Source organism: Engraulis encrasicolus, chromosome 12, assembly GCF_034702125.1.
Source record: "Engraulis encrasicolus isolate BLACKSEA-1 chromosome 12, IST_EnEncr_1.0, whole genome shotgun sequence".
Taxonomy (NCBI): domain Eukaryota; kingdom Metazoa; phylum Chordata; class Actinopteri; order Clupeiformes; family Engraulidae; genus Engraulis; species Engraulis encrasicolus.
Window position 1 is genome coordinate 8,342,675 of NC_085868.1, and position 26,798 is coordinate 8,369,472.

Sequence of the window (26,798 nt, forward strand, 5' to 3'; positions counted from 1 at the left end):
AATCTGAAATTTGGATTAATCATATTTGCACACATCTTCGTTCTCGTTGGAGAATGGACTTCTCGTGATTGTGCGGCTCTCGCAGGAGTGTGACTGTCCACGCGGTGGACCGATCATCAAAGTGCTTCACGGGGCTTAATTTCATTAAGCTTCTCCCGAACTTTTGTTTTTTAACAAATTGTGCATATACCTCAATCCATTACGTCCCTGAGGACTGTTTGCCGTGATACCAGATGACCAGTCCAGCCCTGGCTGCCATCAGTAAGCCACAGGTGTCAGTGCCGGGTTCCTGTCACAAATTTGAGCCAAGCAGCTCTGAATCAGCTGATCCTAATGAGCACTCAAGACGGATTTGAATCTGAGGTGCTCATATGCAGATGTTTTTTAATCCATTTACGCGTGACATGTGGATAAAAAATGAAAAACTCCATTCTGTCAGGTGCGTTCCAGTCCCCTGAAATGAACATTCTAAAACTGTTAACATGTAAATGAGAAGCCAAAACCAATGCGTTTTCAAAAATATCCATTATGTGTAAACAGCTTCGCAGAAAGTTTAAAAAAGATCCTGTCAGATATTTGCTTGTACCAGCTCTGAATCACCTGATTGTAATGACCTCTCAAGATGGATATGCTCAGAATCTGAAGTGAGGATCCTTATAGTGAAGTCACATGTCTTAGTGTGATATGAGCAACAGCGAACCATGCTGGTGACTGCTGAATGCGGGTGGTTTGTGGGTAAGCGCACTATGGTTCCGAACGGAACTGGTGCAGGAACTGCCACCAGCCCCATTCTTGCTGCCCTGAAAACAGTATCAAAGGGAAAGTGAGGATGGATGCCTTCAACCCACAGCACACTGTAAAAAAGTCAAAGGTCATCCAAGAATCTCCAGTTCCTACTGTGGGGTTACATATAAGTCCTCGGAGGAACCTATACATTCTGGGAATAACTCTGACATTCCACAATGAACCTTAAGGGGCCTCCTCCAGGGCAAGCGGAAGAACCCTAATGTTTCTCGAAGAACCTGTGGAACCATTAACAAAACTGTGTTCTCCCAAGTAAAAATTTGTGAACTATAGATTCCTAGTCTAGTCAGACCGAATGGCATCTTGTGTTCTGTGATGGACATTTTAGAAGAGGTAGAGTTGTAAGGTACAGGTGAATTGTTTTTGTTTTTTTTAACTTTTAAAGGTGTGTGTGTGTGTGTGTGTGTGTGTGTGTGTGTGTGTGTGTGTGTGTGTGTGTGTGTGTGTGTGTGTGATAACTAAAAGTAAGATATTCATAAGTGTTTGCTAATGTGTGATAACTAAAAGTAAGATATTCCTAAGTGTTTGCTTATCTTTGTGCGTTGCCTCTTGTGTCACCTTAACAAACACTTGGCAAAGTACACTGCTGTTCCTTTCAAATGAATGGGAAATATTCAAATAGAATCGACTAAGACTAACAGCGCTAAATAAACACAAAGTTGACTTAGAAAATCAATAGAATGCAAAATGTGTGCTAAGGATGCAAAAACACAATGGTTGATGTGAGTGCAGAGTCAAATGGGCAATGGGAATTCACTGGTAGTCTGGCATCTCCATCCGTAAAGCTCAAGTCAATTCACATTTCATCCTACCTTCAAGTCAAGTCAAGACGTTCACTGGTAGTCTGGCATCTCCATCCGTAAAGCTCAAGTCGATTCACATTTCACCCTACCTTCAAGTCAAGTCAAGTCAAAGTTCATTTATAATGCACTCTTAAAACAACAAAGGCAGCTGACCAAAGTGCTAACAGGGAGGCCTAAATAAAAAGGACTTGAGGACACCCTAAAACAACACAGACAATATGACTTGAAAGACAACCGTAAAACACAAAGAGCACAAGAGGGGGTCATTATTATGAGATACAGTGTAAATCAACTAATAAACTAAAAGAAGTCAATATTTAAGCAATATGACCCGAGTGGGAGGGATGATGTTGACGGATATCATCCCTGGTGTGGTTCGGCCATAGGCACGAAGCCGAAGGCTGAGTGCCGTCGGCAATCACACCAGGGATGATATACGTTAAACATCATCCCGACCACGAGGGTCATATTGCTTTTATACAATAGTTCAATTGCCAACAAAATACCAGAATAAATGTTCGAATTCATGTTTATTAGTTACCTTCATCATACTTTGTTTACCTGCTCCGCTAAGCAAAGTAGTTCCGAATTGATTATGGTTGCTATGCAATGACGAGCTGACAGCGCCAGCGCGTAAAGTTCCATGAAACGCTGTGAAGTGCATTTCTGTGTGGACTGCGAATGGGCTTCGCTTAGCCTACTAAAATGATGCATGATAAATGAAAACACTGTGCAACTTCAACATTTTAGTAGATGCCTACTTTTATAAGCCTTTTGGCCGACATTGATTTTCACGTTTTTGTGGACCACAAAACTTGCTGATAGCTGCGTAAAGACACACCTCGTCTTTCCCTCTCCAGTGCCGCATGAGATCCGAGCGCTGTTCTCACACGCACAACCACACAAATCAATCCCTTGTAGGCCTATGATATCCCGATGTCTGCTTTAGGCTACTGCAGGCTACAACTTTGCTGCTGAAACACTTTCATAGGCAAACGTCTGATGTGGGTGCGAACCCGAGATGGGTTCGCGTTTTCCCTCCCAATAAACTAAAAGGCAACTCATTCCAGTTCCAAGCGGCCATCATTTTAAATTGCATGGCACACGGTATCTTGCTTCCAGATGCCCACTTTGTAGGCTACTATTAATTGATTTGCACGTGGTGGATGGCAAGCTTTGCTGATAGCCTAGGCTGTATTTTAAAGCCATCTCTTCCTCGTCATTCCCTCTCCCGCAGCGCAAATGAGATCCGATTATAGCGGTTCTCATACACTGCAGGAGACTGACATAGCCTTTCTGTAGCTGTGTCGAAAAAGTGTCAAAGTCCCGCATATCTCCCGTTTGAAACTATCTTCCGAACAGATATTTAACGTAGGCTACATGTGTTAGATTGCCTTCAAAAGACTACGAAATAGAGGTCGCAGAGGTGTGCCAACTTCCCAGACAACTGCACTAGAATCAGATCACTTCTTTCCTCTCTGCCAGAATCCAAATACCAACGGGGATAGGCTACGCGTCTCTGTCATGCGGGCGTGCGTGCGCCCAACTTAGTCCAGCATTGAACAATGGAATAGAATGATGGTGAGTTCAAAATACGCGGCCCTGGTTACATTCACTTTCTCCGCAGTAGACTATGAGATAGAATGATGGCAAGTTCAAAATGTGCGTCCCCTGGTTACATTCTATTCACAGCGGACTGATTATTAGGTGTGATGGGTCTCCGGGGATGATGTCCACCTAGACATCATCCTCCTTACCGACGCGTAGAATGCCAGTAGAACGCGTCTCATCCAATCAGATATCGCAAAATAAATTGACCGGATCTAACTATTGTATAAAAATAAATATCAGACGCAGTAGAAATAAACTAAAGCGCATCCATAAGATGAATACAAGAGGTGGGTTAAAAACAAAAAAGATTAAGACAAGACCCAGATGAGATTAAAATAGACAAAACTTTGGATCAAACAGAATTAAAAGCTTGCGCATAAATGGGTTATTAGATCAGTTTTAAAACAGCTACGTTTAGGGCCAATGACTGCAAAGACCCTGACCCCTCTACATTTTTTAGTCTGGACAGGGCACCACTAGACATAGTTTGTTGGCTGACCTGAGGGCCTTGGAGGGAGTGTGATTTTTTAAAAAGGTCAGGTAAGAGGTTGCCAACAGTGTAGGGCTTTAACACCTAAGTGCAGAGCCTATGTTATAACCTTACTGACACCAAGATTGTAATGGTTGTGTATTAATATGTTGCCAAACAACTTTCTGTGCCCCGGTTGTCACAACAACTCTGAATTCCATGTCTGTGCCCAGGGCCGGATTAAGATGGCCTAGGGCCCCTAGGCTATAGGTTACTGGTGCCCGCCAAGAAGGCAAATATTGCAACAAATGTACATAGACAGTGTCATAATTACCATCTAGGAAGGAAAGGATAACACCTGACTACCAAGTGGACTGAACACAACAGATACATTTTGTCAGTATTGTATTGCATTCTTGTCACAATTCTGCAATGTTTCACTTTTGGCCATTTAGGGGGCCCCTGGCATGTTGGGGGCCCCTAGGTTAAAGCCATATCTCTAGCCTGTGCATTAATCCAGCCCTGGTTGTGCCCTTCCCTATCTCTCTATCACTCATTTCCTGTCTCACACTTATACTATTCTACCATAATGAAAGCAGAAAGCCCACAAAAATATAGAGTGTATACATTATAAAACTTGCCAGGGTCAAAAAGTGCCAATATGATACTCATAGCTCCTAGGTAACCTAGTTGACAAAGGCATGGGCATGGAGTATGAACCCCCTTTCATGTGTACTGGTAAAATTTTGACCCAATAAAAATACTGGCAATAATATAGGCTATAATGGCTAAACTACAGTCATGAAAGAGTGATCAGCCAGAGTTTGTAGAGTAGCTTGATTTTTTGATATTTATGAACAACACCTATGAATGTTACACAGTGGAACGTAGACCCTCTTACTGCAGCAGGGGTCGCCGGCGACCCTATTCACTTGCTGAAAATGCTTAACTACATCATAACAACATTGCTATGACATTAAAGAGAGCCATAGTGCTTGGGTTGTACGGAGGTGTCTGCATCTCCACCCCTTGCACCTACCGTCTCTGATTTTGATCTCATTAGAGTAGATTTCCCTGGTTGACCCTGCACTACAGAAACCATTTGTTTAAAAGTAAACAATTAAAACATTTGATTATAAAATAATGTAGAATGCAAAATGTTTCTCAAGAATGCAAAGCTGGCTGACTGGCTGGTACTGATATCCCTCCATAAGGAAAAGATGTGGCATTCTTGGTCTTAATCTTGGACATCTGGTTTTATATTTAGCGCTCAATGTTAATATGACTCCTGCCATGCTGTAGATATGGACTTCCGTCATCTGATTCTACTGACAGGTATTTTTCTGTACTGATAGGCTACTTTGATGCATTATATAAGAATGTAGATAGATCTATTATTTCTTTTATTACACCTTTTGTACACAAAGAATTGAAAAGAAGTGTAAACCATCAACGAGTCAACATTAGGCTGGTACTATATTTAATACAAGTGTAATACAAGTACAATATGTAAAATAATCACATTTTAGTCTTTAGGGGGCATTTTGTTTGATGTTGTCAATTACTGCCATATAAACTATTTAACAATGCCAATTCCTTAGTTGTGTAATGTACTTGAACACATTTGTGCATTAGAGATACAGTGAGTCCAATATGTATTTGATCCCTTGCTGATTTTGTTGGTTTGCCTACTAACAAAGACATGATCAGTCAATAAATGTTATGATAATATGCATTCTAATATGGAGAGACATAATATCAAAAAGAAAATCCAGAAATTAACTTAAAAGAATATATATTAATTTATTTCCATTTCATCGAGCAAAATAAGTATTTGATCCCCTGCCAACTGATTACAGTTCCGGGCCCACAGACCAGATGGGCACTTCCGATCGACTTGTCATCTGAATTAAAGACACCTGTACATACTAACATGCATAAAAGACACATCGAATCAGCAGAATCAGTCCATAGTATGAGTGAATCAGTCACACTCCAACCTCACCAGCATGGGAAAGACCAAAGACTGGTCAAATGATATCAGGGACACGATTTTAGACCTGAACAAAGATTAAATGGGCTGCAAAGTCACAAGAAAGAGACTGGGTATTAATGACCCAGCTGTTGATGCATTTCTTCCAAAATGTGAGGAATACAAAATGACTATCCATCAGCCTGTCTGGGGTTCTATACGAGATTTGACCTTTTGTAGGGATTTGATAATCATGAGAACAGAAAGAAATCACCCTAGAGCTGTACGAGATGAACTAGGCAATGATATCAAAGCTACTGGGACCAAAATCACTGAGAAAACTACTAGTAGAACTTAATGCCACAGAGGTTTAAAATCCTGTAGTGCACACATGATACCTCTACTTCAGAAGGAACCTGTGCAGTCCCACTTGAAGTTTGCCAACTGACCTCAGACTGGTTTAGGATATGATAAGGAGGTGCTGTAGTCAGATGAAACCAAAATCAAGCTGTTTGGCATAATCACAATTCAAGGTGTTTTGAGAAAGAGTACTGCTGTCTATGATCCAAAGAACGCCCTCCTCACCATCATGCATGAAAGTGGTATCATTAAGGTTTGAGGGTGTTTGTCTGGCCAAGGCACAGGACAACTTCATATCGTCAACGAATGGATGGAGGGAGATATGTAATGTGCAATCCTGAGTGCAAACGTCCTTCCCTCCACCACTACACTGAAGGGTGGGCCATTTTTGGATCGCCCAACATGACAATAATACACAACATAGAGTCAAAGCAACGAAGGAGTGGCTCAATAAGAAGCATATTAAAGTCGTGAAGTGGCCTAGACAGTCTCCAAATATTAACCATATAGTAATTCTATGGAGAGAACTGAACCTCCCATTTGCCAAGCTACAGCCACAAACTATTAATGTTTTAGAGATAATGTGCAAAACAAATGGGCAAAAATATTTTCTACTATATGCACAAACATTGTCATCAACTAAAAGAAGCATCTGACCTCAGTGCTAGACAACTAGGGCTTTGCCACAAAGCACTTTATCCTCTTTAGCTAGAGGGGTCAAATACTTATTTGCCTAAATTAAATACAAATAAATTAAAATATATTATTTTAAGTCATTTTCTGGAATTTCTTTTTGATATTCTGTCTCTCCATGTTTGAATACATATTATCATAAATGTATAGACTGATCATGTCTTTATTAGTGGGCAAACCGGCAAAATCAGCAAGGGATCAAATACATATTGGACTCACTGTACACACACAACTACCACACTAGTACATGGCATTATACTGCCCCATATTATTGCTATACATGTACATTATTATTCATTATGCCTTACAGTAGAGGACAAAATCATCAACATGCAATGTATGGGTCAGATACAGAGTACACCAGCATAACAGTGTTAAGCCCGATTCAGACGGGACTTTTATTAGGCTACCTATTGACCCCCGGTAATTCGGAATAATTATGGACAATGTCTGAGTTTTTAGTCCTGTGCGAATGTGCCATATCCGCGATTTGTGAGGTAATAATTCCTACTGTATTTCTGCAAAACACAGACGTCCTGGGGTAATTTCACATAGGCGCGCCGTCTGCACCCCCTTGTAATGTCTGTGAATTAAGTAAATAACAGACGTTTATTTATCCCGTCCGTATGCGTCCCGAAAAATCACGGAGGTCCGGGGGTAATTGCGAATTACCAGGGGTCCATAGGTAATATTTATGCTGTGCGAATCGGGCTATAGCCTACAGAGTGTAGATAGTGTATAAAGTGCAGATGAGTAAGACTGAGCTTAGTAAACACAGTATCATGGACCCTTTTTGCGTTGAGTGAATACCAGATGTGTGGCATCATTCTTAACAATTTGCAATAGCTTTGGTGCACTGCACAAGCAGATAGGCAAACCAGGAGAGAGTGGTCAGGGCAAGAGACAGTTTCCACTGCAGTCATCTTAATTAGGTAGATCAAATGTGCTATCAACATCACATGAAGTGTTTTTAGAAATTATAGCCTGCATTATTGCATCCTTCATACCATATATTCTTCACAGTTTTCTGGGTGCTTGACTGCACTCTTATCCGTCAGTACCACTATGTGGATCTTCCACTGACCTGGCAAGACGCGAAGGCTCATTGCCAGTCAAAGAACTCGGACTTGGCCTCGGCACGCACCAACGAAGACCTGAAACTCCTTCACCAGGCCGCTGGATCTAGAATCGGCTGGGTAGGGCTGCAGCATGTGGCATCTAATTGGTCATGGACAATGGAGGACAACCCTCTTTACGAACATGTCTACCCAAATGCTCCAGCTGGTATCTTGGGTCAGTGTGTTAAGTTTCAAAGTGGAATTCTACGCAATGTAAAGTGTCTTGCACAACACAACTTTGTTTGTCAAAACAGTGGTAAGTAAAAATTAATCTCAGAACACTGTGAGCATTTTGAGCACTGTCTGCAAACATGCACATCAATCCACCCCATCAATTGACCTTTTTCACAAGCTGTCAGACACCTTTGAATAATTTGTGAAATTAAATTTCCAGTAGAAATTGATGTTGTCGAGAAAAGGGATTAAGCTGCACCCTACACCGCAGTTTAGATGTAGAAAATGCATATTATATAACAAGCTGACGTATTATAGGGATATTTTTGAAACCACATTGGTTTTGTCCTCTCATTTACATGTAAAAAAAGTTGTAGAACGCACATTTCAAATTTCTAGTTTTAAAAATGTCCCTTTTAGAGGGCATAAATGCACCTGTCACACGGCGAAGTGTCCCGGTTTTACAGTACAAAAATCTGGTCACCCTAAGTTAGGGCCCTGATGACTGTATATTTGTCCAATTCTCAACCAACGTTGTCTTTTGACAGAATTCAAGTACTTCTTAATTGAGAGAATGATGGACTGGACCAGAGCGGTTGAATATTGCAGGGCGAACTACACAGACCTGGCAAGCATCAGGGATGAGGCAGACAAGAGGGCCTTGACTGATCTAGCAGGTGACCAGGAAGTGTGGATCGGACTCCACAACAGGTTTCGCTGGGCAGACGGACGTGTGTTCTTGTTGCATGACCAGGAAGTCGCAGAACTTCGCTCAGTTAAAGGCAATCACAGATGCACAGTCCTCAATGAGAATCTTGTGTGTGATGACTGCTTAAAAACTAAACCTTTCTTCTGTCACAAAGGTGAGTGTAGCAAATGAAATCATTAGGGCATGTATACGTTCCCGGTTCTCTGAGGGAGAATGAGAGAGACATCTCTCTATGGGAGGTCCTCACCTTGTAAGACATCTACCAAAATATATTTGTAATCACTGCCGAAGGCGAAACCGCTGCGAGGACCCAACCGTTTTCCCGGAGGGTATAAAACCGGGGCGTGCATGCGTTCGGTCATCATACACAACCAATCCTCTGAGCTCGTGAACGTGGAGGGATCGGAAGAGAGATGTCTCTCTTATTCTCCCTGAGAAAACCGGGGACATATACATGGGTTCTAAATTTTGTTTATAACCTGACTGCGCGAACCTAGCTGTGCACAACTCAACCTCTGATTGTTGGAAACCGCTGTCGGTCAAAAAAATTGCTCACGTGGTTGGCTGCCAGTGTTTTGCCCCTCCTTACAACATCATGTTGATAAACACTGAGAGCCCATGTATAGTGTACATGTCCAATGTCTCTTTCAGTCGAATTTCGTTCGACATCTCTCTGTAGGGGGCACTCCTGAACGTAACACTGGACACCCCGAGGTAGCCAACCGCCAGGTCTGCCAGTGTAGAGGGAAGCCCAGTAAGGAACAGTTGGATATGAGCAGGACACAGCTGGTGGCCTTAGGCCTTCATGGGGCCATCGGGGTAAGCGGGGTCTTTCCCCATCCCCGGTCTCCACCCATATCATTCAGCCTTGAATGGGTCAAACCCATATCACCCACAGCTCTGGATGTGGGTGAGAGTTCGTCGCGATCCTGTGAGAGGAGGTCCCTTCTGATGGGTAACTCCCAGGGCTCGGCCGAAAGCAGGCTGGTGATTTCTGCTAACCAAGGCCTGCCACTCCAGTGAGGGGCCACCAAGAGTAGAGACAGACGTTCTGAACGGACTCCGTGCAGAACCCCCATCAAAAGAACCGGGGGAAAGGCGTAAAGCCTCCCGATTGGCCAGGGATGAGCCAGGGCGTCTGTGCCTATGGCAGAGTTACAAGGATCCATCGAGAAGAACAGCATCACAAGTTGTGATCTGTGACGGATGGGGCACAAGCGCAATGCTGTGACCCACCTCTGAAATTCTCTCATGTGGATAGCTGAAGCCATGAGCCAAAGTAGTTGCAGGAAAATTTGGAAGAGAAGCTGCCGGGACCAACGGAACCGCGCCAGGCAGACCCTAAATGACTCAATTTTCCACGGTAACACGTAGGCCTTGAATGGGAGGGAGCCGAGGTACATGCCAATGAGCACTACGTTCTTGGCTGGGAAGAGGGTGCTCTTTTGCCAGGTAATGGTGAAGCCCAAACTGTGCAGGTGTGACACCAGTATAGCCGTGTGCGATCTAGCTTGCTGCTCAGAGTCTGCACAGGTCAAGAGGTCATCCAGATAGGTCAGGACTCTCACACCTTTCTCCCAGAGAGGGAGGAGAGCTTGTGAGACCCTAGGTTATTATGACATGGTCGCGCGGGCACGACTGGGATAGTGTCTAATGGGGGGCCCACGGCCGCCCTGATATGAGTTTGTGGTCTTGGTTCACATAGAGGGATACACACGGTAGGCCACAATGACTGTAGGTGGGGGATAAGCATCGGGGGCCCTTGGCGCACTACGTCAGATGCATGGGGGTCCTGTAGCTTGCTAACTGGGAGACTGCCAGCCCAAGAGGCGTGTCTGTCTAGGACTGGGTACCGAAATTCAATTCTTTGATGGAACCGAATTAAAAGCTAAGGTTCTACTTGGAATCGAAACGTGACTTGTCTGTCGGTTCCACGTTTCGGTTCCTGAAGTCTGACTGTCAGAGCCATCAAATGTGTGTTTAAGCACGCGGCCATTTCAGCCAATCACAAGTGTCACAAACTGACCACGCTCCTCCTCTTCCCGTTTCGCACCTCATTTAAACGATTGATAAGACAGCTGATATTCAACCAGCTGATTGTACTATTGAGAAACAAAAACATGCCGTCGAAAGCGTGGCTATATTTCAGGAAAGTAGGAAGGAGCGCGCTGCAATATCTGCGATAAACTAATAGGCTATCATGCAAGAATGGCAATAGGCTACATCCAACGTCAAACACCTGTTCTTGCATTCGATTAACTTGCGTGCGGAGTTGCAGCATCTTTACAACGGCACCGTCAACCTCAACTATGCTATAGCCTACCGTCAACCTCAACCATGACCTCGACTCTTCAGGAAGATGTCTCTGACTCCTTGGAAACGTGTTTTTTCCATGAAAAGAGCTAACTTAGAAATAACTGGTCTTGTGTTGGGGACGCACAAATGTAGCCTATTTAGACCGTCGGTTTAATTCGAGGGAACAAAGAACACAGCGACAAAAAAGATTTCCTCTCTATCCGGCTGGATAATAACGCCATTGTTTACTTGAAGTAGCGGCCGCTTAAGGTTAAATAACTGTGGATTGAAAGAACATAAAAACGTTCCGTAAAAAACTGTAAAAAGCTAAGAATCTCAGCTTTCGAACAAGCCCTAACACATGTCTGTAGGTCTAGGTTAAGGAGATCACTGGCTGTTAGGAAAAAAATGACGAGATAAAAAACATGGTTGGAAAGCGCTATTTTTTCACTTGCAACAGCGGCCGCTTACAGTTCAATAACTTTTGAATGAAAGAACATAAAAACGTTCCGTAAAAAACTGTAAAAAGCTAAGAATCTCAGCTTTCAAACAAGCCCTAACACATGTCTGTAGGTCTAGGTTAAGGAGATCGCTGGCTGTTAGGAAAAAAATGACGAGATAAAAAAAAATGGTTGGAAAGCGCTATTTTTTCACTTGCAACAGCGGTCGCTTACAGTTCAATAACTTTTGAATGAAGGAACATAAAAACGTGCCGTAAAAAACTGTAAAAAGCTAAGATTTGCAGCTTTCGAACAAGCCCTAACACCCCAGACAGCAAAATGGGTCTGGCCCAGATCTGTGACAGATGTTGGCAGGCACTTGGGCCAGGTCCGCAATCCTGGTCTGGCCCGGTTTCTTATTTTACAATGGCGCTGAGCTGGAACAGGTCCGGATTATGGATCCGGAATGGATCTGGCCCAGGTCCGATCCACATGTTTGGAATTTGTGGCCGACCTGGGCCAGATCTGGCCCAGGTCCGTAATACGCATCTGACCATGATCTGGCCCTGATCCGTAATACACAGTTGGGGCTCATCTGGCCCATATCCGGACCTTATCTTGGCCTTATCTGGGCCTGATCCGGATTAAAGGGGTATTTAAAGGCATATGCCATTATTTTGGGGCTTAATACAGTTAAAATCGTTGGCTGGGGTTTATAAAGGTGGTAAAGTGTCTTATTTTTCATGTGAAACGTTGTGAAGCTTTAAGACAAGATAAGAGGGAGTATGTCGCTAAGCTAGTGAAAGTCAATGCATCCATGTAGCATTGCTACATGCTACACGGATCCATTGACTTTCACTAGCTTAGCGACATGCTTCCTCTTCTAACTTGTCTTAAAAGAAGACAACGGCTTACATGAAAAATAAGACACTTAACCACCAATATAAACCCTGGCCAACGATTTTAACTGTATTAAGCCCCAAAATAGTGGCATACCCCTTTAAAGGTGGACGTGGAATATTTTTAGTTGTTCATTTCCAGAATTCATTATGCCCATTCACAAATGTTAACTTTTTAACAGATATTTACCACCACCAAAGTATTCAACATGACTGGGAAATTTGCACTTTTTATACATGAAAAGGGGGATCTTCTCCATGGTCCGCCATTTTGAATTTCCAGAAATAGACATTTTAGCTGCAAAACTCACTACACTTTGGTATTCATGCAAAAATCTAAATTAGCAGTAGACAGCACAGTTTCAATGAGCACCATAGATGCAATAACTACTCTGGCCACAATTTTACACAGTGCACCTTCAAGCAAGAGCAAACAATGTTTTTAAAAAATGAGCTGCTTACAAATTATGCATTTTAGTATTCTTTATTGTTTTGTTTCTTGTTGGGTGTGTGCCAAAGCGGTCGGCTGCCAGATCCATCTCCACATTTTTGATAGCGTTCATCTCTCCCTTGTTGCCTCTTCACACTGTAAGATATTAAAAAGCACACAAAGCAGAAGGGAAACGTTAGACTTAATGCAGATGTATGTGCAGGCACAAATTACATACGATTGTGAATGAACTGACACATACAGGTGCTGGCCAAAAAATTAGAATATCATGAAAAAGTTGATTTATTTCCATAATTCCATCAATAATGTTACACTTTCATAGATTATAGATTCACGACCCACATTTTAAACTATGCCAATAATTTGTTTATTCTTGCATATTTTTGGCTTCAAGAAACCATGAATTAAGTAACTCACAAAATTAGAAGATTGTGATGAAATCACCATTCTCTTCAGAAAAAAAGAAACGGGTCATATTGTCATATCAAATCAGTTAAAATTCTCGACTTTCTAAATAACATGTCAATGTTTAATATTTGGTTAGAAATGTAATCGCCTTAATCACGGCAATGATGTATTTAACATTTCAGTCAATGGCACACATGCTTGACAGCATCAAATGCAAATTTGTTTATCATGGTCTCATCAGAGTCAAACAAACTAAGGATATGGGTTACTGGAACCATGTCCTCTGATCTAATGACATCAAGATAAACAAATTGGCTTTAGATGGTGTCAAACATGTGTGGTGGTAAAAAGCGATGTGTACAAAGGAAAGTGCCTCATGCTGAAAGTCAAGTATGGTAGTGGGAGTGGCATGGCTTGGGGCTGTGTGGGTGCCATCAACAGTAGGAAGCTGAATTTCACCAAAAGAAATATGCTTGTCAACATGTACTGTAACTACTGAAACAGATCATGATACTCCCTATAGGATTTCATTCGAATCTCACACACATCAATTATAGCCAGGTGCAGACTCAAAATGTAAAAGTTAAATGCAAGGCAAAGATAAAACGCACAACAATGACCTCCCTTTTAATCCCTTTAAATTTCGAGACAATTCAGGCCAACACGGCCCCTTCTCAGACACTATGATAGGCGTGTACTCAATTTTGCACCAGCATAATTTCACAAAAATGGGCAAATATGTCATTTAAGTTATACAATTGGCCTTAATTTTCTTATGTAAGCTCAAAAGATGTTGTATTACACTTACTCTATGAGCGTTTTGGGAATAACTTGTGTGTTCAAAATTTTACTTTTCAACAAGGGTATACTCATTATTGCTGTGCACTGTATATTTGAATAATTTCTTAAAAATGTGGGAACATGGAGCAGCAGGAATAAGCTGTGGGACCAATGGGCTGTGGGAACATGACCCCGTACACAGAACATACAGTCAACCTAGCCAAGTAGACAGTAGGTATTCCATCCACTTTTCAGGCCACCACAGAACAGCATCAGGCAAGTTCTGGTTAAGTGTTGTACAACAAGTGTGTGTGTGTGTGTGTGTGTGTGTGTGTGTGTGTGTGTGTGTGTGTGTGTGTGTGTGTGTGTGTGTGTGTGTGTGTGTGAGAGAGAGTAAGTGAGAGTGAGAGAGTGTGCACACCAGCATGCATGGGCTTTAATGCATAACATAAAAACAACTTACTTAATACATTCTGATGACGTCCGAGGGCTTCTTGAATATGTAGTGAGGCCGACCCAGCAGAGTAGAAGTCCTGTCCTTTCATTTCAGTCCTACAGCACAAAAAGAATAAATAATTATGAATAATAGTTATTGGGATTTCACTGTGAAAATATTTAGTACAATTGGCATCCATGTTTACAATTAGTTTAGTTTATTTGTTTATTTCATCAGGGACCATGTGCAAAGTACATTAGTTACATAGTAAAAAAAAAGATGACCTGCACCACATTATAGCTAAAAGCTAATTTCCATCTGCATTCCCTGGGCAGGTAAGAAAACATATAACACACACACACACACACACACACACACACACACACACACACACACACACACACACACACACACACACACACACACACACACACACACTAAAATATGTCATATGCAAAAACTACCATATGCTCAGTGTCAAAACAGGTATGTGCAAAACTATTAGTGGTGACCAGACTGGGTACATGAAAGCCATTTCTTCACTCCAAGTGAGAATGAATAAAAGTTTGTAATGCCTTTTATGTGGGTGGGAAGGGCATTCCATTATTTAGTTGCTCTGCAAAAACAGATTGTGCAAATTTATGCTGTTACCCGGCTTGGGAGGCTACTATTTCCTCTGGTGGTAGATCTAGTTGTTCTGCTAATTTGTTCAGAGCAAGGATGGATAAAAGTTTTCAGAGGTGGTGGAGCAGAATTGTGAATCATTTTGTGCACAAGTTGCACAGCAGAATATAGAATTAGGTTGTCAAAACTGAGCAAGTAATACTTGTCCAGTATGGCACAACACAATGGTGAAATTGAGACGTCTGTCCAAAACTTTTAAGATTTCATGGTAGTCTTGTTAGCCTGAGACCAGCTTGACATACATTAGTGTAAACGAGACATTATCAAGCCACTTACATATGTCTCAGCAGGATCAACAGTTAAAGAAGTTAAATTGTCAGCTCATACACTCACATGGCAGTCCAAAAAGGTGTTCAGAGGCGGCTTCTTCTCTCACTTGCAGCTTCATACACATCGAGCGATGTTGATGCCAGGTCGATCAAGGAATGACTGTGCCTACTGTTTACAATTCTACCCAAAGCAAAAAGAAAAAGAAACACAAAAAGGTTGAAAGTTTGTCATAGAAATACATAGAACATACAATAAACCTATTCAAGTAGACAGTAGGTATTCTATGCACATTCAGGCCACCAAACAACAGCATCAGGCAAGCTCTTATTGAGTGCAGTACAACAAGTGTGTGTGTGTGAGTGAGAGAGAGAGGGGGGGGGGGCGCGTGCCAGCATGCATGGGCTTTAATGCATAACATAAAAACAACTTACTTCATACATTCTGGTGGTGTCCAAGGGCTTCTTGAATAAATAGTGAGACCAACGCCGCAGAGCAGAATTCCTGTCCTTTCATTTGTGTCCTGTAGCAGAAAAAGAATAAATAATTATGAATAATAGTTATTGGGATTTCACTGTGAAAATATATAGGCCTAGTACAATTGGCATTCATGTTTACAACTCTCGGCTCATACCTTCAAATGACAGTCCAAAAAGCTTTTCAGTGGCGGCTTCTTCCCTCACTTGATGCAGAGGCAGCTTGCTTCATACACATCGAGTAGGCCTAATGCTGGTGTCAGGTCGATCAAGGAATGGCTGAACCTACCGTACAATTCTACCCCCAAAGCAAAGAGGAAAAGAAAGACAAAAAAAGTTTCAACGTTTTGCATACAACATGCATGCATGAGCTTTAATTCACAGTATTTTGATGAAGCCTAATCCATGTTATAGCCTATATCACAATTCAGTTATTAAACTAACAATACGACCATTTAGGATTTGTGTAAATAGGCTACAACAATCAAGGAGTTACAAACTGCGTGATGTCAAATGAATTCAGCTCAAGGTGAGCTAATAGCACAACACAGAATGTTTGCTGTCGGCGGCACAACATGGATACGGTGATTATTAAGCCATCAGAAATTGATTGAAAATAATCGAACACATCATGTACATCACACTCGCACCTTGACCTAGTTTTTTTGGCGAATGTTATACAAATCACAGCGGTCCTAGTTACAGAACTACCGGTAGTAGTGCTAGTCGACTAGAAACTTTGTTTCTGTCCCGTGTAGATAGGGTATGTTTGGGATGTTAGCTTCATAAAAGATTATCACCATTACTGCTAATGCCGCTAAAATTGACTCAAATAGCCCGATCATGACACATTTTGAGTGGGTTCATCAAAAGCTTATGATGCCACAGCCCGCCAGCCACAAAGACAGCAGCAAGTTAGCGCGATGCTGCGGTGTTATGATTCAGTGCTCGGCCAAGCCATTTCACGACACAGAGGAGGAATTAACTCACTGGACTAAAACGCTGAAATAGTAGTGGCGACGGCGTGAGAGTGTATTTTACTTCTACCATAGTATTAAGTTAAATAATTACTTACCATCATTGAATGATCAAGTCACGACAGTGCAGTGTTGGACGAGACGCGACACAGGCGGATAGTTGAGTTCAGCTGAGGTAAACTGAAGAACGGTCTCTCTCTCTGAGGGTTCCAAAGTGACAGTTGGGGAACAAATTCAGTTTTGGCGCGTCCGGATATGCTTATGTGGCCCGCACCCGCCACGCGCCTTCAAATCGGACTGAATTATTTTATTATGGCGCGTCCGGATTGCTTATCTGGCCCGCCTCCGACAGGAGCCTTCAAAACTGACTGTCAAACTACTGGTCCGGATCGGAGCTGCCGCTGATCGGCAAAATGACTGTGACTGCTATGCGGATCTGCTGACTTGAAAACGGACCCGGCCCAAATCTAATTGCTGTCTGGGACGTGTCTGTAGGTCTAGGTTAAGGAGATCGCTGGCTGTTAGGAAAAAAATGACGAGATTAAAAAAATGGTTGGAAAGCGCTATTTTTTCACTTGCAACAGCGGCCGCTTACAGTTCAATAACTTTTGAATGAAAGAACATAAAAACGTGCCGTAAAAAACTGTAAAAAGCTAAGATTCGCAGCTTTCGAACAAGCCCTAACACATGTCTGTAGGAGAAGGCGATCGCTGGTTATATATATATTTAGGCCTATATATCGTTTAGATTAGGACTCTTTAGCTTAGATTCACCATGGCGTGAAAGCACAGTGTTGTCGCGGCTACTTGCAGCAGCTGATCATACGGCCCAGTTCTAGTCCCTGTATGGAAATGCGTGCGAGACAGCACCATCGAGACCCCGTCAAGTTTCATGAATAGCCTATTTATGAAGCCTAGTTGTGTTTGAACAGTTCTGCAGTACCTAGTAGAAAAGCCCCAGCTGTCGACAGACTGGGTAGCGTAGGCTACATTAAAAAATCATGTCAGGCACGCTTGACATAGGATTGGTACCAGAAGTGAAGTTGCACCGTACAGCAGAACAATTTTAATCAGACATGAGTAGGCTACATTTATCAGTATCAAAACCGTTTATTATACTTGCCAAGCCATGCCGAGAGGACAACTTGCAGCATGCAATTAATCATGAATGCTGTAGGCTATAGAATTAAATGCCTTTAACCCGCCATTGCTTAAGTCACGAGGAGCTCCGCCTTGTGGCAGGCAGGGAAACTCATGATTTACAGACCCGTTACGCCATCTACTGGCCACTTTGGGTAACTGCAGGTTTAATTCAGGGTTTCTAGGAACCGAAAATGGAACCGTTCTGGTACCGGAACCGAAACGAAGGAACCGGAAATGGAACCGGAACCGAAAATTGTCAATCAATACCCAGGCCTATGTCTGTCTGTGGTAGGCTACCTGCTCTTCTGGTCCCCGTCCCCCGTCCCCCGTCTGGGAGGATAATGATGACCAAATGTATGCGCGCCCCCGGTTTTATACCTTCCGGGAAAACGGCAATGTTAGGTCCTTGCAGCGATTTCGCCTTCTGCTGTGATTACAAAGGTACTTCGGAGGATGTCTCACATGCAGAGGATCTCCCCTAAAGAGATGTCAAACGAAATTCGACCGAAAGAGAACCTGACAGTACCTGTATAACATATGGCCACCTAGTGTACAATTTATACATCTGCAGGAAACCTCAGCAAACAGTCATCGTACAACCAGCTTCACCCACAATACTTCTACTTTTCAGCCTTGCTGAATTGAGAAATATATGCTCTTCCTGAAGGCATACACTCTAACTTGAACCAGATGAACCATTGTACTCACAGACAGATATGGTCATCCCTAGCGAATATGTGGTAGTTTTGATAAAAGGTGAAATGGCAGAATCAATGCTAACGTGTGACTCAACGCAAGATTGTTGTTTGCAGATATACCAATCCCTCATGAGGTTTATACAGATCAGACGTGACCCCAGTGGAAAGGTTGCTGAATTCATTGAGGAAGCTTGTGTAAGCCATGTGTAATCAATATCCAGGCCCGTAGCCAGGGGGGGTTCAAGAGGTTCGTTCGAACCCCCCCCTCCCGTCCGCCCACCTACACTCGAACCCCCCAACTACGTTCCATCTCCCCACTTTGACTGGAAGGCCAAAATTTTCATCGCCCTCACTTCATGTTCATTTAGGCCTATGTTAAGAGTGGGGAGCAGCAGACAAACAATTAAGGACAGCAACAGCAGACTCATGACAAACTTATAATGAATAAAATATGTCTAAATTAAAAGATTTGAAATGTGCTCGTGTATTTGGGGGACATTGGAGTAGGGAGCCAAATTAAGTCCACTTTTGGGGGGAAAAGATCCCCCCCACCACAATGCTGGCTACGGGCCTGATATCAATAAGCCAGCTCATGGTGAAGCTTCCTCAGTGAATTTGAGGAAGTGAACCTTTCCACTTGGGTCATGTCTGATCTGTATAAACCTCATGAGGGATCAGTTTATCTGGTTGATTAGGCACCAGATGAACATCTTCCTTTTATCATCTTATCAAATTTTGTTAAAAACACATCCCTGATTAAGGAAACTTTTCTTTTGAACAGATGTAACAGAAACACTTCAGAAGTCTTTCAGAATCATGATCAAAAGCAGCCACAACCTTGAAAATAGTCCTAATCTACAAGAAGCTATTCTGCAACAGGTCAGTATGTTTGTCCTTTTTGTATATTTAAAATGCAATTGCTTTTTTAAGTGCTTTCTTGTCAGTAATGGCTATTACTTTGTGTTAGATTCATCAAGAAATATCTGAAGAGGATCCTGAGCAGAATTTGAAAGTGACATGGAAGCAGCCATGTCGTCAAGAGCAAAAGAAAAGAGAGGACCGCAAATAAAAAGCAAGCTCCAAATGTCTACACACATCTGCTTACCAAGACCTTCCCTTCACGGTTATACTGTACAGTAGCTGCGGTCTCTCAAAAGGATCAGTGGAATTTTTATAGGACTACAACAGGGATGTCAAACTGAAATTCACAGGGTCCAAAATTCACATTTTTAAAATTGTGCATGAACACACTTAAAATTCAAAGACAAATTTCACAGTCATGTACAGTATGGTAGCTCAAATGTGCCTGACGTATTGTGTTGTATGACACATTGGCCTCTGTCCACTTATATTCCTACATCAAAGAAAGGGATGTTATTCTCTTTTAATGGTGATTTTGATGGTGTCATGTGGGCCACATGTAATACACATTTGAAATGACCCCGCGGGCAGTAGAATTAAATCCACTGTTGGTGTTATGCTGTATCTCACTTTCCATATTTTGATACAAAACCATGCCAATAACCAAATAAAAAATGGGCTATACTCGAAACTACTGAACTAACAACGCAGATACTTTGCATGTAGCCTATTTAAAAGATACGTTGAAGTGCTAAAAGAATCCATGAACTTGTTCTTATTAACTGTGGGCTTCTCAATAGTGAATGGTTTTCTGTGTCTGTAGCAGGGAAATTACCATCATCAGATATCCTAGTGGCTTCTACGTATAATAATAATAATAATAATAATAATAATAATAATAATAATAATACATGTAATAATAAATGTAATAATAATAATAATAATATTTTTGGTGATAGTTTGTTCATGAAATGCCTGTCTTTTTTAATAATTATTCTGACTTTCCTGCTCTACTTAGCTCCTGTGTGGAATTTTTGGATTTTCCCAGCAGAGGAGAATTGGCCACACACAAACCACACACACTGAGCCACTGATGTTGATGTTGTCTTGACTACACAGTGATTACTGATTACTCCTTGAAAGGCCCAGTTCAAAACGCTTGGGTACTCTCATGGAAGTCGCATATGTCCATGGAAAGGGGAAAAAATGGATACTGCTGTACACACCAATTCACCAGGATCATTACACTGTTCAATTAGTGTACTGACAAGTGTTGAGAATACCAACAAGAGATGACCAGAAGACTGTCCAAATCAATTTCCGTGTGTTTGAACTGTTATTCTTCATGTGTGAATCAAAAAAGTAAATACATTTTAAAGCCATATGGTTTGACAACTCATGTTCAGATAAGCTGGATTGTTTTGTAGAGGTGGAGGCTTAAAGGGATGATGTAATAATGTAAAAGTAAAATTAGAAGGTTGAAAAGGTCATGCCAAGTCAGCCTATTAAAATGAGGTGCCAATCCTCAGCTGGGCCACGGCTGTTCCGTTGACTATCCAACGTTCCGATTTGAGACCTTCATCCAGCGGTTTTCCAACCTTTTCTGCTGGGGCCCTATTTTGGACCTAAGAATATTTCTGAGACCTCCCACCTCCCATTTTCCAAATCCAAAAACTTTTTTTTTGCTAAACTTAAATGTAAATCACAAGGTACGTACATACAAGTGAATTGTGTTACTGACCATGTATGTGTAGCAAGGTGGTGATCTTGCCCTAATCAAGTGCCATGCGTTCTACGTCTGGGTCAGCTGATCAAACCCAGCTGATTTAATTCCAGCTGGGATGCCGACATTTTTGAAGCTGGCAGGTATTGTGGATGGGCGGCGTGCATTTCCTCCTCCATTCATGGAGAAGCCACGAGGAATTGTGACCGATAAACAGGCTTTTCCAGCTATTAGTGGGCTGTCTGTTGTGGAGCGTAGCTTGGAGTATTAACGCTTTCCGCCATGGGCAAGATCATCCATCCACCTGTTGCATCTACACGCCTGGTTGTTGGACTGCTCATCGTGTATCACCTCCTTTTCTGCTGGCTCAGGTAGCCCCCCCCCCCGCGATGCAATTATAGTTGCTTGGCGCTTCTTGTACCGTTGGGCTTGGTTCTAAATTGGTGTTTTATTGTTGTAGCCTGGGTATGCGAATCTCCACCTGCACGATGGTCTATAAGGGTCAAAACATACCAAGGTGGAACGGAACGGTCACAGGACGGACGCGGTCTTTCTGCTTAGTTTCGGCCGGTGTGTTTTTCTCTGCCTTTCACACTGACAGCGTCGGCGTGCGCGGCCAGTCCTGTTCAAAACCCTCCCCACAGCTAAAGCTAGCGTGCTACTTTGCCATTCATTTGAATGAGACACCGCCGGTCGCCGGCGTGAAAAATACGCTCGAGTTCTATTTTCCAAATGCAGCGCGGCGCGGAGCCGGCTCCCGCGCCGCTGACGCTCGACTACCGCCGGTTGGTGTGTAAGGACAGATAGGTTTCAATGTATTTTCACCGACGCCGGTAAAAAACGCTGCCGTTCCGCGACGCTTTACCGCCTTGGTGTGTAAGACCCATAATGTGTGCCTCTCCTACGTTACATTTGAACGTGAGTATTAGCTTATAACACCTCCCCCCTTCTCTTTGTCAGAAATGGTGTAAATGCCCATTTACATTGAAGTTGTACTCTGTTTGTAGGCGCGCTGATGTAGCTGTGGGCCAAGTCATCTCCACGATTGTTGCTGCTTTGTTCCTGCTTGTTTCGCCTTGAATTGTGCGCAAGGCAGTGGTTCTGCAACAGAGCGGGTCGGTGGTTCATCGTTGTGGGCTAGCCACAACCGGAGTGTGTGACGCCTGCCTGTGACCACGTTCAGTAAATGTGAGAAATACATGTGTGCGTGAGTGCTGAAGACTGTATGAGTGAGCGTCTTGTGAAATGTGTCGTGGTAAGAGCACGGCCTACTAGCCTCTACAACAGCAGCAACTCCTTGACTGCCAACTTAGTCAGTGGAATACATTTGCAGTTAACCATGTATTTTCTTTTATTTTGTTGGTGTTTGTGTGTTTGTTTATTTTAGTTCTTAGTCCTACACCTCCTGTTTGCAGTGCTCATCCATAGTGTGATTCACAATCTGCATGCTGCATGTATTTTTCCTCATGAATGAGGCCATTGTACAGTTTGTAAACTGCATTTGTTGAACATTCCTCAGACTGGGTATTGTTAATAATCTGTTTGCTGACTGCATATTTGCACCTGCCCTGGGTTGGACATCCTACTACCCAGACTTGTGTATATCGGTGTGTGTGTGGGCCTGTCCATGGGAATGAGCGAGCGAGTGTGTGTGTGTGTGTGTGATGGGGGAACATCCAACTGATTTTAATGTCTAAATGTGAATTGTCAATAAATATATTTTTGTTACGGAATTCATGTCTACTCTTGTAAATGCAATAGGACTTGTGTGGGGATTAAACCTGTGGTTCTTGTGCAGTCCCTGGGCTGCAGTTCCTAATATTCTCCCAGGGTGGCGTAGTCTTGTTTTGAAGTAAGAGAAACTTTGACAATTTAAAATGTAAAACTGCTCCTGGCCTTGCCACTCGGTTACATTCGGAAAGGTTATTAAAGTATACCGGTGTATATTAAAGGTTTTATGCAAACAGTACCTTCTGTCCGCAACCCCCTTGCAGGGGTCATGACCTCTTGGGCCCCTGGGCCTGGCACAGGTAGGCACATGCAGTAATCCATCCTTGGCTGCAGAGGTGTGGGCATCGCTTGCACCCCTGCCCCCCCGGCACTCCTGTGAATACCCACCCCTTAACCTTACTTGCCTTACATTTTCCATTTCCCTTTGCACATATGCCACAGGAGCCATTTGCTTGAAAATAAACAATTGAAGTATTTGTTTATAGATGAGTAAAGCATGCAAACTGTTTCTCAAGAATGCAAACCTGAAACACAAACTGGCACTAATAACCCTCCACAAAGAGAAAATGTGGCATTCTTGGCCTTGGTCTTCTTGGATATCTGCTTTAATCGTTAGAACTCAGTGTTAAATATGGACTTTCGTCATGTGATTCTTCTGACAGGTATTCTACTTTGATATTCTTCAGTACAAAATAATACTTTGGCATCCCTTTTAAAAAATAGTTTATATATGTATTTTTTAAGAATGAGCCGGAAGTCTTTTTGTAATAACAGAAATGTATTATTGTTATATTACTTCTTTGTGACTAGATTTTATGTTGTCAATTTAATGTGTATCAGTTGTAAAACTAGCAGAGCACCATGTCCTAGGCTAGTTCTGTAATTAAGTAATGGGTACTTCTCAAAGTGAAGTGTCCTTGCCTTGCTAGGATGAGGAACGCCCATTTGCGCCCGGTGTATCCAATTATTAATTAACTTAAAACTAGTGATTGGATACTCTTTGGAAATCCACAAGGCTAGGACACATTATTTTGAGAAATACCCAATGTCTACATAACACATTAAGGTATGACAAAAGTACATAAAGATCAAGTAAATGACAACACATTGTTAAAGATTCATTATTTCACATTGTTTACCTTTTCTGCCACTAGGCTTTGTCTAGTTTCACAGGGTACTTATACACTGTGCAAGCAACAACATCAAAAAAGGAAGTGTAACTGATTCTTATGGCAAAGTCTTCCCGTTCCTCACAGGTTTCTTGGTGCTCGACTGTAGTTCGAGTGAGTACCGTGAATACCACTATGTGAATGTTCCACTGACCTGGCAGGACGCAAAAGCTCACTGTCAGTCAGAGTACTCAGACTTGGCCTCGGCACGCAACGATGAAGACCTTGGGCACCTGAACCACATCGCTGGATCCCCCACTAGGATGGGCTGGATAGGACTCTACCAAGTTAAATATAATTGGTCATGGACAATGGAAGACAACCCTCTTTACAATTACGAACACGGCGCGTTTCTGGTGTGGACAAATGCTCCCGGTGGTGGAACCAGCCAGTGTGCTCGATTTATAAATGGCGAGATGAAACAAGGATCATGCGACAGACAACTCTACTTTGTTTGCCAAAACGCTGGTAAGTTACCGTCCAACTAAGAACTTATACTAAGAATATATTTTTTGTAATGGAACTACAAATAGAAGAACAAATACAAAGGGGTCAGTTGTCCCAGACAGAGGGAGACGTGGGGCTGAGATTTGGGTGGTGGGGTGGGGGTGGGGGGTGGTGGTGGGGGGTTCAGCCCTGATTATATAGTTTACTGTACTGGTTTTGTGTTCCACAGCTAGAACAAAAATTGTTCCCAGAATGGTTAATTACGTTCCCTAACAAATTCCTAAAATGGTGTCTCATCCAACTTAAACCAAATTTAGGCCTAATACTATTACAATCTTCATTAAAGACATGAATAATTCAAAACAATTATCAAATAGAAGGATTTTCAAACCAAAATGTTTTGTTCCAATAAAGTTTCTGGTTTCGTTTAGGTTCCATATAAAAAAAGAAAAAGTTGTCAATATTTGTTCCTGGAACCACTTCAAAACGCTGTCTCCAATGCTCAACTAACTTTGTCTTTTGACAGAATTCAAGTACTTCTTAATTGAGAGAATGATGGGTTGGACCAGAGCACTTGAATACTGCAGGGCGAACTACACAGACCTGGCAAACATCAGGGATGAGGCAGACAAGAGCACCTTGGCTGATCTAACTGGTAGCCAAGTCGTGTGGATCGGACTCCACAACAGGTTTCGCTGGGTAGACGGACGCACTTTCTTGCTGAATGACCAGATCTCTGGACTCTCCAGCGTGGACGTCATGAAATGTGCAGTGCTTAGTGAGAGTCTTGTGTATGACGACTGCTCGAACTCTAGACCTTTCTACTGCCACAGAGGTGAGATGGATAACTAAACCCTCCAAATACCATATAGCATATGGCCATCAAGTGGGTGGGAATGATGCTGAAATGGTAAATCAACAAGTACATTTAGCTTATGCTAATAAGCCTTCAGTGCATTCCGAAAATAAGGTTTACAGGTAAAACTAAGTTAACCTATAATGAAAGCGATAAACCTGCTAATTGGCAGCCCATCAAAGGGGTCACTTGTCAAGGATCCAGGGAGAGAAAGAGCCCAGCATTGGGTCCGTTTAGATGATTTTCTTCTGGAACTGACCAAAACTGTCAGTGGCCCTGTTCATTCTACCTTTCAAAGCTATGTCAACGAAACAGAGACGATACCCTCTGTTGAAAACAAATACATGGTATAGGATAACCAACTGGCTCTTCAGTAATCTTTCTCTAATCATATTTTTCATAAAAATGAACTCTTCAGAACTAGGCTTTGACATCTCAATTTATTTTAACAGATGTGACTAAAGCACTGTCGGTCAGAATCAGGATTAAAATCAGCCAGAACCTCGCAACGAACCCTACTCTTCAAGAAGCTATTCTGCATCAGGTTTGTCTTTTCTACAAATAAAAAAGAATTGAAATCTTCATGAAATGATACTTTTTAAATTCAATTTCAATTTATGATGCACTACAATAAAGCATAAATGACCAGTATGGAGATGTGGTTACTCTGTGTTTTAGATTCATCATAAATTATCCGAAATGGATCCTGAGCAGAACTTCAAAGTGTCTTGGAAGCAACTTGGAGAAGAGAAAGAGAAGAAAGTGAAAGAATTGAAGTGAAAAGCAAGCACACAATGTGTATACACACTTGATATTAGTTTATCAACACCCTTCTCATTAGTCTATGTTAGTTATAGTCTCTCAAAATGATCTGCAGTGTACAAAGGTACATTAGAATTAAATGAATTAAATCCTGATTGACTACAAGTAAATGAATAGTTGAATCTTAATTTTATGAAGTTTCTTTTTGTGTTGTTTAAGTGTATTTACATGTATCAATAAGCAGTGATGAGGCAACCTGGATTCAGAAGCTATAATCCAGTGTCACATATTCCCTGGTTTCACCTGGTCAAATCAACCAGGTGATTGCACTAATCGACAGGTAAAACCAGGTATTTTGGAATACTGTACGTGGCACTAAATTGTAGCTTCCGAATTCAGATTGCCCATCACAGTCAGCATGTAATATTGTGTGCTATGCTGTATAGTATACCTAACCCAATAATGCAGTGCATATACTGTATGCAGGTGATAACGCTACAAGTCATTATCTATCTATCTATCTATCTATCTATCTATCTATCTATCTATCTATCTATCTATCTATCTATCTATCTATCTATCT

General features: G+C 42.2%; 1 protein-coding gene and 2 long non-coding RNA genes across 3 annotated transcripts; 1 reads left to right on the forward strand and 2 right to left on the reverse strand.

The window, feature by feature from the left end:
• Positions 1-7,867: 7,867 nt before the first annotated feature.
• LOC134460275 (uncharacterized) lies at positions 7,868-26,270 on the forward strand. The gene is made up of 8 exons (XM_063212725.1): positions 7,868-8,086; positions 8,553-8,867; positions 19,448-19,545; positions 19,634-19,700; positions 24,238-24,618; positions 25,124-25,432; positions 25,906-25,997; positions 26,132-26,270. Exons 1-8 carry the CDS (start codon positions 7,948-7,950, stop codon positions 26,231-26,233), a joined length of 1,503 nt encoding a protein of 500 aa, XP_063068795.1. The 5' UTR covers positions 7,868-7,947; the 3' UTR covers positions 26,234-26,270.
• LOC134460030 (uncharacterized) lies at positions 12,813-14,567 on the reverse strand. The gene is made up of 2 exons (XR_010036954.1): positions 14,450-14,567; positions 12,813-12,933 (listed from the first exon to the last, which is right to left on the reverse strand). It is a non-coding gene; the product is annotated as an uncharacterized LOC134460030 (long non-coding RNA).
• LOC134460031 (uncharacterized) lies at positions 15,461-17,075 on the reverse strand. Its single transcript, XR_010036955.1, has 4 exons — positions 16,925-17,075; positions 16,008-16,147; positions 15,808-15,896; positions 15,461-15,556 (listed from the first exon to the last, which is right to left on the reverse strand). It is a non-coding gene; the product is annotated as an uncharacterized LOC134460031 (long non-coding RNA).
• Positions 26,271-26,798: the final 528 nt, after the last annotated feature.

Excerpts from the sequence above, each read along its gene's own strand:
- LOC134460275 (XM_063212725.1), top strand. The coding sequence starts at position 7,948 with ATGGAGGACAACCCTCTTTACGAACATGTCTACCCAAATGCTCCAGCT. Across the intron at positions 19,546-19,633 it reads AAGAAGCTATTCTGCAACAG|ATTCATCAAGAAATATCTGA; the intron begins GTCAGTATGTTT and ends ACTTTGTGTTAG. Across the intron at positions 24,619-25,123 it reads CTTTGTTTGCCAAAACGCTG|AATTCAAGTACTTCTTAATT; the intron begins GTAAGTTACCGT and ends GTCTTTTGACAG.